At 37.8% G+C, this 13,666-nt stretch overlaps 1 protein-coding gene across 2 annotated transcripts in view; it reads left to right on the forward strand.

The window, feature by feature from the left end:
• The window catches only part of LOC149814727 (uncharacterized), a 109,655-nt gene that overhangs the window by 69,493 nt on the left and 26,496 nt on the right, over positions 1-13,666 (forward strand). For both annotated transcript variants that reach the window (XM_089988489.1, XM_089988487.1), the window contains exons 13-14: positions 1,758-1,926; positions 9,220-9,290. In XM_089988489.1, the coding sequence (XP_089844615.1) occupies positions 1,758-1,926; positions 9,220-9,290 (240 nt within the window). The remainder of the gene's footprint in view (positions 1-1,757; positions 1,927-9,219; positions 9,291-13,666) is intronic.

Raw genomic sequence — 13,666 nt, forward strand, 5'->3', positions numbered from 1 at the left:
TTGTGTATTGGTTTTCTTGGCAAACTTTTTAGCATTTAGCATGCAAGGGATGAAGACATCCTGTCTAGAATATGGATTTTGAGAGTGTAACAATTGTCACATGGGTACTTTAAAATGCCCAATGTATTTGTGTTGACCTTGGTACTTTAAGGTCATATGAACCAGAGTTACTCGAAGCTTCTTAGGTAGGGGGAAGCACACTTCCCGGATACTCGCTTCGGAAGCGCGATACTCCTGGCTTCGGAAACTTCATGGGAATCGCGATTCCCCCACGCTTCTTCTATGCTCCCCATACGTATGGTCTATGCTTCCTATATGCTTTTCTCACGTTTCTTTTTATGTTTTGCATGTATTTCCTCTCATGCTTCCACTCACTTCCCATATACTTTCTCTAAATTGGTAACCATCATTGTTAGATTTTAACAAAAATTTAACTCTTTTACTTAAAAATCATGAAATATAAGAATAATCAATTTTATTTTAGTTCTTATTTGCTTCTTGTTCGATTCATATTCAGTTACCATATTGCTTCATTTGTTATTCTTATTTCGCTTTCAAATTGATACTTTGCTTCCCGCTTCCTAGAAATTTTAAAATGCCTCGCTTCTCGCTTCCGCGTCCCGTATCGTTTCCCGCTTCCGCCTCCAAGTTTGACAACCTTGATATGGACATTATATAAGGATATATTGTATATTATTGTGTATATTTTGTGCTTTCTGTATTTTTCTTTATAATTTTTGTTCTGTATTTTATAGCAAAATGTATTTATATGTTTGTATCTGTGTCTTTGTTTATGCAACATATGCAAGTCAGTCATACCCTTGCATCCTTCTATTGGAAAACCACTCTGTAACATCTGTGCCTATGTCATTTCATGACCATCACATTTAGCAATGTGCCATAGTGTAGGAGACAACATTTGGAAACATATGGTATATCTTTACCTCTTAGGAAGAGATAAAAATGGAAGTCAAAGAATAGTTAACACAATGACTGGTCGTGAACCGTCACTCGTTGGTTCATGAATTCATTCAATGGAAGCTACAAGCTTATGCTAAGATCAAGTGCCTATGGTAAAGACATGGAATTGGTTCTTGTTGTATGAAAACTCTCGTGTGTTTGATTGTTGCATTATCTCTTCCTTTTTTCCTTTAGCAGTCATCCATGGGTCACATAACATTTTTGCTTTGCTCCAGCAGAAATAAAAAAGTATTAGATTATTCCATGGGTCCATGTTCATGGAGGTGAGGTGAGGAGATGCATGAACCTCAAAAACTTCAATTTAGCAGTAGTTATTAGCTCTATATTGTCTTAGATAGTTGTATTGTAACTATTTGACTGAAGGATGCATTATCAGCTAAGATGAAGAGCATCTAGGTTATCAATTGTGCATAAGGATCATTTAAAAAATAAGAGTTGAACATTATTTGCAATAGTAGGAGATTACCGGTTCCTTGGTTGCTGTGGTATGAGAGAAACGTGGTGACAACCTTGAGTTATCTCATGCTTGATGCTTACATGCAGTAGCAAAGGGCTATTAGAAAGATGGATTCTTTCATTTTGTGTGTGGGTGGGGGGGGGGGCACCTATTCCTGCCATTTCAAGATTCTAGAGATGCAAGAAATGTAGGTAATTTGTGAAAAAATCTTATTGTTGGAAACACTGCTTTTTATTGCAGTCTTGTATGTGTCAAACAGAATAATCTTTTAGTATTGTGTTGTATAACCTTTTTATATTTGCTGTTTTTGTTGTTTTAGGGAAAAGTTGGACGTTGGACACGAGCATACCATCTCAAAGTTCCACCACCACCAATGCCACCTCAACCTGCTCGTGGTGGACCAAGGCAAAGATTTCTCCCAACACCTCGTGGTGTTAATATGATTGTCTGGAGCTTGGATAATCGATTTGTGCTTGCTGCTATCATGGGTATGTTTTGACTTACCATTATTAGTGTGATTGATGTCGTTAATATGTTTTTTTATATCCTGTTGACATCATAATTGTTGGATTGTTTTGAATTATTTCCCTGTTGGTTACATAGTTATCTTTTTCCCTTCCATTTTTTTCAAAGCTTTATGCAGGTGAATAAGTTACATGACACCTTTATCAAATCCAAAATTTCAAGACAAAATGCCGGTGTACCTTGTTTACCTAAAACTGTTATGCCTGACTTTTTGCTTCCTTTTCAACATGTGAAACTTGTGTTTAATGCATTGTCACAAATATAGGTGGTATTTTGAAAATGGGTGCTTCTATGCTGGTATTCTACCACCATAAGTTATGGTGGTACACACTTGATTTACGTAGATTTACTGATTTAGGCTTCAAAAGCAAAATCTAACCTTTGGATGATGTTTAGTATGTTCTGTTTACTACTTTCATGTGTTAAAGTTGACTCAAATGAAATGTTTTGTACCATTTCTAAACCACCCTTATTTTCATGAATTGCGAGCCATTGATTTTTCGCTATCTCAAAAATGAATCTTATGGTGTATTAGACATGATAAAACCTTCTAACATGTTAACTAAATCATGCTAAACACATGTACAGTTAGATTTACCATTTGGTGGCTAGATCCATACACACAAGAGTATTTACCACCATAAGGTATCATGGTACCTATGTCAGATAGATGCGGTTGCGGATGCGGGTGGGGATACAGGTGTGGATGTGACACTGTTATAAAACCCGAGTGTGGGTGTACGTAAAGGGTATATATAATTTTTAATAATTTTAAGTTAACACTAATTAAACAAAAAAAATTACTATATCGTCAATTCATCATGCATAAATTTATTCAATAAATCAAATTAACAATCTACAATTGCTATTCCTCACCAATAAAAAATAACGCTACAATTAAATCAACCTAAATATATTATGGCTACGGTGAATGAATTAAGAAAACAGAAAACAATCAAACAAGTCAAGCAGAAAATAAGTAAATTATACTAATAAAAGAAACAAACAATGCATAATTGCGTACCAAAAAGCATACACAATGTATATGACAATGAGGTAATGATCCTAATAATTTTCTGCTTCATCATAAGAATAATGAGTAGGCCCAGTTCAGTCTATGCTTATAGTGTTGAAATCATGCTCCCCATCCAAGTCACACTCTTTTGGGTTTACATCCCAAAATAAAATTAATAAAAAAAGTTGGCCGAACTCAGAACCCAACCCAATCGGCCTGAGTTCTGTTCTGCTGAACCCAGGCATGGGTTCACTAGAGTCGAACCCAACAAGCATTGGTTCGGTCCTTGCGCTAGCGAGGGGAGGAGGAGGAAGGAGAAGGAAGAAGAAGAAAGAGAGGAGGCAAAGGAGGAAGGAGGATAAGAAAAAAGAAGAAAGAGACAGAAGCGAAGGAGAAGGAATAAGAAGAAGAAAGAGAGGAGGAGGTGGCAGAGGGAGGAGAAGGAAGAAGAAAGAGAGGTGGCAGAGAAGGAAGAAGAAGAGAGGAGGAGGAAGGAGGAGGGAAAACAATAAAAAGAAGGAGAGGAGGAGGCGACAGAGGGAGGAGGAGAAGGAAGAAGAAGAAGAAAGAGAGGAGCAGGAGGAAGAAGAAGAAAAAAGAGAGGAGGTGATGAAGGGAGGAGAAGTAAAAAGAAGAAGAAAGACATGAGGAGGAGCAAGAGGCAGAGGAGGAAGAAGAGAGAGAGACAGAGAGATATGTACCTATTTCATCGTTGTTGTTGTCGTTGCTGCTTTCGAAAGAGGAAAAGGGGAGAAAGAGTCGAGGAGGGGGAGGAGTCAAGGTTGGGGGTGGGGGTGGGGGTGGGGGTGGGGGGTCGTGTTAAAATGTGTCTCTTAAAATCATTATTGTAAATACAAATATATATATTTATATACATAGAGATACATTTACATATAATATATTATATGTGCATTTATCTTTATATATATAAATATATATATTTATATATTCTTCCCCGAAAAGGGTATTCTTGTAATTTCCTGTTTTGTGCATATTCCATTTGAAATATGCTGTACAACAACAACAACAACAACTACACCTTCATCCCAAAACAATTGGGGTCAGCGATATGAACCAAAAAAGAAATTCATTTTGGGTCTTCCACATGAATCCTTTTCCTCCAATCATTTCTATCCAACGCCATGTCCTCGGTGAGGTTCAAAGCATTCATATCCTTTCCTATCATCTCCATCCAAGTCTTCCTAGGCCTACCCCGACCTCTTTTAACTAATATATTTTCCCATTTCTCCAACCTTCTAACTGGAGCATCATTAGGCCTTCGCCGAATATGTCCAAACCACCGTAAACGATTCTCTCGCATCTTATTTTCAATGGGTGCAACACCAACCTTCTTACGTATCTCTTCGTTCCGAATCTTATCTTTTATTGTATTTCCACACATCCATCTAAGCATCCGCATCTCAGCTACACTCATTTTTTGAATATGATGTCTCTTGGCAGCCCAACATTCCGTACCATAAAGTAAAGCGGGTCTAATAGTCGTCCTATAAAACTTTCCCTTCAACCGCAATGGCATTCTACGATCGCACAGCACTCCAGTAGCACTTTTCCATTTCATCCACCCAACCTTTATCCTATGATTTACATCTCCATCAATTTCTCCATACTTTTGAATGATGGATCCCAAATATTTGAAATAATCATTCACCGGTATATCTTGCTCACCAAGTTTCACTACACTCTCATCACTACTTCGTTGCTTACTAAACCGACATTCCATATATTCAGTCTTACTCTTACTCAACTTAAAACCTCTAGCTTCCAATGTCTGTCTCCATAATTCTAACTTAGCATTAACCCCAGCTCTAGACTCATCAATCAAAACAATATCATCAGCAAACAACATACACCACGGTACATTTTCTTGAATTGATCTCGTAAGCTCATCCATCACTATCGCAAATAGGAAAGGGCTTAAAGCAGATCCTTGATGTAACCCAACCGTTATCGGAAAATTGGTTGTCACCCCTCCACAAGTGCGGACATTGGTTACTACTCCTTCATACATATCTTTAATTATACTAATGTACTTGAGAGAAACACCTTTCTTCATCACTGTCCACCAGAGAACGTCCCTAGGTACTCTATCGTATGCCTTCTCTAAATCAATAAAAACCATATGCAAATCTTTGTTCCTCTCTCTATATCTTTCAATAAGTTGTCTAAGAAGATGTATAGCTTCCATAGTTGATCTTCCAGGCATAAAACCAAATTGATTCTCCGATATCATGACAACCTTCCTCAACCTAGACTCAATCACCCTCTCCCAAAGTTTCATAGTATGACTCATGAGTTTTATACCACGATAGTTTGTGCAATCTTGTATATCACCCTTATTCTTATATAAAGGCACCAAAGTACTCTTCCTCCACTCATTAGGCATCTTATTTGTTCGCCAAATCAAGTTAAAAAGATTTGTCAACCATTCTAAACCTTTCTCTCCCAAGCATTTCCAAGCCTCGATAGGTATACCATCTGGGCCAACTGCCCTTCTTGATTTCATTTTCTTCAAAGCCTCTGCAATTTCTTTCTTTTGAATCTTGCGCATGAAGTCACGATTTATCTCATGAAAAGGAATGGAGAAGTCTCCAAGATCTTGAGCATGACTATCATTAAATAGCTTATCAAAATAATCTTTCCATCTCTCCTTAATCTCCTCATCTTTGACTAAAACCCTTTGCGTTTCATCTTTGATACATCTAACCATACCCAAATCCTTCGATTTCCTATCTCTCATCTTTGCAAGCCTATAAATATCCTTCTCGCCTTCTTTGGTATCCAACTTGTCATAAACCTCCTTATATACCTTAGCCCTCGCGTTTCGAACAACTTTTTTAGCTTCCTTCTTTGCTATCATATACTTCTCCAAATTCTCATTATCACGACTCTTACTTAGATTTCTATAACACTCTCTTTTAACCTTAATAGCTAATTTGACATCCTCGTTCCACCATGATGTATCCTTACCTAGTGGTGCACCGCCTTTAGATTCACCCAATACCTCCTTAGCTACTTTTCTCATACCACCCGCTATCTTATTCCACATTGATTCTGAATCCTCCTCGAGACACCAATCAACTTCCTTAACTACCTGCTCTACAAACATTCCTTGTTTAGCTCCTTTCAGTGCCCACCACTTAATTCTAGGATCTATCCTATGTCTATCCCTTTTGCGGCATTGTCTAATTCTAAGATCTAAAATTAAGACTCTATGTTGTGTAGCTACACTTTCTCCTGGTATAACCTTACAATCGATGCAACAACCCCTATCTCTCTTTCTAAGTAGGAAAAAATCTATCTGACTCGTATTAACCTCACTTTTAAATGTTACTAGGTGAGACTCCCTCTTCCTAAACCAAGTGTTTGCTAAGATCATATCATAGGACAAACAAAAATCTAAAATCCTTTTTCCACTTTCATTTCTTTTTCCTATACCATAGCCTCCATGGATATTCTCAAATCCATTCCTACTAATGCCTACATGTCCATTAAGGTCACCGCCGATGAAAAGCTTTTCTCCATAAGATGTCTCTTGTACTACTCCATCTAAATCTTCCCAAAATTGATGCTTAATGGAATCATCTAAACCTACTTGAGGTGCATAAACACTAATAATATTAATAATATCCGTACCTAATACTAATTTAATAAGTAAAATTCTATCACCCTTCCTACGGACCTCAACTACATTATCTATAAACTGACGACTCATAACAATCCCTACTCCATTCCTATTCCTATTTATTCCTGTATACCAAATCTTATATCCCCAAGGTTCTATCACTTTAGCTTTCTCACCTACCCATTTGGTCTCTTGAAGACATAAAATATCAATCTTTCTCCTACACATAACATCTACTAACTCTACCAACTTACCAGTTAAAGACCCTATGTTCCAAGTGGCTAACCTAATTTTATGGTCTTGGACTAACTTCTTTACCCCCACCCGTCCAACAAAGTGAGGGAACCCTTGCCTATTTGACACCACACCCGGGCGTCGGTGTGACGCGTCGCTTTTGGGCGACGACCTAGCAACCCTTGCACATTTATCACTGCCTCCGGGCCTAGAGAGTACAACGCGTCGCTCAGTAGGGAACGCCCCAACGAAATTCTCATATTGGTTCATTTTCATAGGATATGACAAAGTTTTTATGCTGGCTGTCACAGGCCTACCGCAACCCTCCTCCTTTATCCGGGCTTGGGACCGGCAGTGTATAACTACACAGGCGGAGTTATTTGAAATATGCTGTAATTTTCTTATTTAATTTTTGTTATTTTTTTTCTTTATTTTTTTGCTATTTTTTAAAGTGCATTGGGGGTCCCCCAATAGAGTCGTTGGGGGCCCCCAACGGTCACAAATGTGGCCGTTGGGGGCTCCCAACGACTCCTTTGGGAGCCCCCCCTTTGCACCTTTTGGCACTTGTATAAATAGGGGTGTTCCCCCCTTGTAATTCCTAAGCTTGAGAGTCTCAAGCATTTGTTCCTTTTATGAAATACCTGCATTATTGCATGTTTACTATTTTTACGCTTTTTGCGTATTTTGTTCAAGTGTTGTGAGGGTGTCTTCGTACACTTCTTTTATAAAGTATTTGTGCTTGTATGGGTATTGTCTCTTCATAGACAATTTTACATGGTATCAGAGCTTGGTTGGTGATAGAGGATTGTGGGATCCTCTTCTTTTCAAGTACCTTGAAAAGCGTGCCTTTTGGGGGTTCGAGAGGGAGGCATAGAGAGAGAGAACGAGAGAGGGAGAAAGGGGGGTTTGGGACTCCTTTTGTAGGAGGTAGGCCTCCCGGAAAGGAAGGAGATTTCCTTCCTTTCCCCGACGGCTGCGCACGACCCCTCCCCTTGCTTCCATCGTGTTAGGGTTCCTTCAGAACCCGAACAGCAGCCTTCCCTCATTTTTATTGGGCAGACCCCTACCCTTTTACTTAAGTTTTTTTTTCGTTACACAGGGCGCGGCCCGGGTTTGGATCCGGGACCCAGAAACCAACCCCGAGTTGGGTTCGCGTCTTACCCATTCGATATGGATCCACAAGTTGGATCCAACTGTGGATCCTCGTGTTAGATTTATATTTTTATTTTTAATATTTATTATTAATATTATTATTATTATTAATACATCTAAACATAGATGATATTAATTATATATAAATACCCCTTTATGGGTCCTGGATCCAAAATGCGGATCTCAGGCCCATTTTGCATATTTTGCATTATTTTATTTTATAAACAAAAGTAATAGCGGAAAATCACGGTTATTACATTGATTGAGTCCATTTTGGACAAATATAACACTAAATGCGGGTTGACCGCACTTGGTGCCACAAATTTTGATATTTGCCGCACCCACATCGCGTCGACGTAGGTGCGGCTGCCTAAATGATGAGTCCATGTGACTTAGCGTGGTACAAAACCACCACATATTTTCCGTTTGAAAATATAGCATGGTAATAATGCTATAAATTTATACAACGATATTATAGGCAAAATATCAGGATATTTTGAAATCATCACTTTTTTTATCAGTTGCTTTTTACTTTTTTACCTTTTTCTATTTCTTAACTATGTTTTTCTTCTTTCTTTTGTATTTTTTACTTATTTCTTTTGTTATGTCTGTTTTATTATCTAAACATGTTATTTTCTTACTTAGTGTGAGTTTTTCCCTAGATTTATCAACTAAACCTATATTATCACGAGAAATTGCTTGCCGAGATACAGCAAAAATCGATATTTGCGACTATGGTTAAGAGAAGCAAAATCTACAATTGTCTATGCAGGTTAATCTTCTAATTATGTTCAGTGACATGCTAATGAAGTTAAAATTTGGATGAGAGTATCATGCCTTCCAACTTGACTGTTACATTACAAAAGCAATCATATCGACATGCATCATACTATTGTCCTTTTCTTTGTTTTGTCATTTAAATTTTCAATTCTTTTTGTATGCAGTCAATGTTTCTCACCATGTTGTCTTTACAAATGTATCACACCATTTCTATGCCTATATATAATCTACGTGGAGGGACATCGAATAGTTTTCATGATCTAGCTACTGATCTGCCCTTTTGCAATGTATCACACTTTTTCATTTCTATTTCTGAATTCACCTATTTTGTGGTTTGTCTTTCTTTATATGATGAATCTCATAGAAGCATATTATTGGTAATATGGCCCGCAGTGCTTTTAACTCTTATTCTTTTCAACTGTATTATTCTAGATTGCAGAATTTGTGTTTGGAATGCTGCGGATGGCAGCTTAGTTCATTCTTTAACGGGACACAGCCAATCTGTGAGTGTTTCTGTCACTTCTACATAAAAACATGTCTGCCAATTCTCACAGCATTACACTCAGTTTAGGTTGTTCAGGTTCTGGTTGGCATTGGTTGATTTTTTGATATGCTATAAAATGAGTTTTGCTTGTTATTTAAGCTATATGTTAATCAGTTTATGTTTTTAGCGTACATCCATATATTTTGCAGGTAAATTATGCACTGTGCTGTTTAGGTAAATTCAAGATGCTTCATGCTGTTAGCTTAATTTACTCTAAGGGTCGTAGCTTGTGTTTCTTTGTGCATGCATTCTCTATTTCTCCAAAAGCTTCAGTTTTGCTCTGCAATAAGGCTGTTTCTGTCCCATAGTTGTTTTAAGGATGTTGAAAAATATGGACATGATGGCTAGGTAGTAGAAGAATGTTGGAACCAGCCTATTATTTTGTTGCTTGCATTCTGCATGAGAAGGGTGTAAGGGTGCAATCTGAATGCATGGTCAGTGTTATGTTTATCAATGAGTTCAACATCGGTATAGTTTACCACTTGTACACCACATAGTGGGCTGAACTTAACTATTCAACTGCTTTTGTAGGCGTATTCGTTTCTCCTAGTGAGAATGTCATCTATGTCACGCGGATACTCCATTTTGGTCCCCATATCGGGTCCCTTATATACTAGTCATATTGAAATAAAAGCGGCTGTATTCCCATATCCGTAACCGTATCCATGTGACTTGGAGCCACCTCTTATTATGTTTGTGGTACTTGTGATTGAGAAAAAATCCGATGGATGAAATTTTTTATGGCTTTCATAAATGCCTGTCTTGTGAAGATCTTGGGGACTGTGCCCTGCAAAAGGGACATCAACAATTTCCCTAGGTATATATTAGAGGATATCTGCTGAAGTACAAAAATACTTTGTGCATTCATGCATAATATCCGATCTAACTTAAATGACATAAATGCTCTTGAGATGTCAATATTGTCTAATGTTCTGAAGTAAAAAAAATGACCGTGTGCATGCATTTATAATATAGATCTAACTTAAATGACATAAATGCTCTGGAGATGTCAATATAATCTAATAGCACTATGACAATCTAATTCAACACTGGCCTATTCTCAAACAATTTCTCTTTGAGTGTACATGGGTTAGAACTTTAGACAGTTTGTTCTTTAAAGACCAATATCTAGTAACTGCCAATGGCTTAGTGAATAAATATGCAATTTGATCTTTTCCACCAACAAATAATGTTTGTATTCCTTTGTGTTCAACCTTTTCCTGAACAAAGGCCTTCTTCTACCTATGGAGGATGAACGAGAAGCGATCACCACCATACCCATGAAGCTCAATGACACAAACTATGTGATGTGGGCATCCATAGTGAAGCACACGATTTGGAGAAAGGGCCTATGATATTTGGTGGATGGATTCGAGAAGGAACCGAGCGCGTGCTCACCAATATTGAAAATGGCAAAGAAATTGTACTTCAAGGAGATGAGATGAATAAAGCCCTTGCTGACTATTAAAAGAGATGGAAGGAGTGGAAGATGTGTCATTCCAAAATCATGGGATGACTCATCAATAATGTTGAAATAAAGAAGTGTTTTAGCTTAGCAAAATTTGAATTTGCTAGTGATGCTTGGAAATATCTCCAAGATATGTATTCTTTAAGAAATGTAACTCATATATGTAATCTCCAAAAGAAAGAAAGATCCATGACCCAAGGAGATATGAGCATAAAAGAATATTACAATGCTCGCTCTCTCCTTTGGGATGAATTGGCTCTTTTGGAGCCTAAGTGGCATTGCCCACTTGACATTGTAACTCCTAGAAAAACAATTCAACTCGAAGCATTTTTACCATTTCATAAATGGGCTTAGGCCCTAATTTAAAGGAACAAAATCAGCGCGTCTTTATAGAGGAGGTGTTCTTTCCATAGTATAAAGAAAATAGATTTCAGAAAACCTCATCTATCAAATATGAAGAATCAGTGTTTGTTATGTCAAGACCCGGGAATCATACAAAAGCATGTAGGCCTCCTCCTATGTCACACGGACTCGGCTCCAAGGTCGACGCACCTGCGTCGACACGCACCGACACGGGTGCGGCTCGGACTCGGTCAACCTGACCCTGGGTGCGGTCAACGCACCTAGGGTCATTTTGGTCCATTTTTTGGGATTTTTTTTTTTAAATTTTCTGGGATATGGGGGGGGGGCACTGACCGTGCTGTCTTTGTACTTATATATTTATATATAGCCGAGTCCTCGTGTCCAAAAATTTTAAAATCGCGCCGCACCTAGGGGTGGCAAAACCTGACACGACCTGCCAACCCGACCCTCCAACCCGCCTCTTAGGCGGGTTCGGGTTGGGAAAAAACGAACCCGTTTAATAAACGGGTCGACCCGCCTAACCCGTTTATTAAACGGGTCGGGTTCGTGTTAGGGGTATGCCAACCCGGCTGACCCGTTTAATAAGCAGGTTAGGCGGGTGGGTCAACCCGCTAACCTGCCAACCCGTTTACCCGACCCAACCAGTTTATTAAGTGGGTTGGCGGGCCGTGTCAGGTTACCCATTTAATAAACGGGTCGGGTTCGGGTTGAGGTATGCTGACCCGCCAACCCGACCTGATTGCCACCCCTAGCCGCACCCGCACCCATGTGACATTGGCCTCCTCACTTTGGAAGAGTCCAAAATGACTATGGAAGGAACTCAAGTGATTATGAGAAGAACTCAAATGACTATGAAAGAAATTCTAGTACTATGGGTACAAGAGAAGTGGTAAGTTAATATGCCACTTTTGCAAGAACTGGACCAAACCAAGTCATTTTACCCAAAAAGGAGAAATGAAAAGAAGGTGACCTCTATGGGAACATCAAGCGAAAAGAGTGGCGTAGATGAAGGTTCCAAGACCGTCTTCTTTGATCAACTAATGAAAATCCTCTAAGTATTAATCAAAGGTCAATCTTCCTCTCTCTCCGGTGCAGCCGTATCAACATGCGTTGACCTCGGTAAGAACTCTTGGATTCTTGATTCTAGTGCCTCTTTCCATATGACTCCAAATGAGTCTATACTATCCAAATGTTTAATTAACTCAAATGGTTCTTATGTGTCAACCGCCAACGAAACATCTTTAAAAATTAAAAGCTTGGGTACTTTTAAAAAAAATTCTAAAAGTAATCAAAAAAATTATTTTCCAAACATTAGAATAGTACTCAAACTTAACTTAAATCTCTTAGTAGTTTCTCAAATTACCGACCAAGGGCGTGGAGTCACATTTTCATCTAATGATTACTTGGTAAAGGATCTCCAATCCAAGAAGCCGATTGGGCGAGGTCATGCTACTACATGGACAACTTGGAACTATCAAATCAAAATTTGTGTAGTTTTGTTGAAAAGAAAAGGACTGAACATTGACTTAAGAGATTAGGACATCCAAGTATGTAAAAAATGTTTTTTTTTCCTTTCTTGAAAACTGTAATGAAAAGGATTTGGTTTGTGAAGATTGCATACTTGAAAAATAAAATCTCTACCTTTTGGAAATAGCCAATTTATATCTAAAGAACCTTTTAAGTTAAAGCATTCAGATGTATGGGGACCGACACTGGTTATATCCAAAGGAGAAGTTTCTTATTATGTAATTTTTGTGGATGATTATGGTAGGCACACATGAATTTACTTTCTTAGACTCAAATCGGAAGTATTTGAATGTTTTCAAAAATTTCATAGTTATGTTAAAAATCAATTCAAAACATTTATTAAAATATTTAGATCTGACTCCGGAGGAGAATTTTTTTCAAAAGATTTTGAAAGCTTTCTTGATCAACCAGGAATTACTCATAAAAATTCTTGCCCTTACACCCCACAACAAAATGGGTTGGCCGAAAGAAAGCATCAACATAATATTGAAACCGCTAGGACTCTTCTAATATCCAATTTTTTTTCAAAAGGTTTTGGGCCGAAGCCGCTCTTATAGTGGTTTACTTAATCAATAAAATGCCTTCCACTATTCTTGGAAACACTTTTTCTATTGAAAAACTATTTAAAATTCCTCTTGATTATTCTAGATTAAGAATCTTTAAGTGTAAATGTTTTGTTCTTTCTAACAAAAATGGTAAACATTTCGCTAAAGTCATTCCTTGTGTCTTCCTAGGCTATGACGAAAACCAAAAAGGATTTAGGTGTTATGATATTGAAAAGACAAGCTTTATGTCTCAAGAAATATAACTTTTCTTGAAAATTATAATGGTTTTGGGAAAATTGAGTCTAATAAACCATGTGAGTACTATTTTTTGTTTGATCTAATGAATGAGCATAATAATGATAATATTGATGAAAATAATGATGTTGATTTGAATGAAAGTAGTGATATTCATGATATGCATGAATGTTGATG

The sequence above is a fragment of the Nuphar pumila genome, chromosome 15 (assembly GCF_984573655.1).
Source record: "Nuphar pumila chromosome 15, dmNupPumi1.hap1.1, whole genome shotgun sequence".
Lineage (NCBI taxonomy): Eukaryota > Viridiplantae > Streptophyta > Magnoliopsida > Nymphaeales > Nymphaeaceae > Nuphar > Nuphar pumila.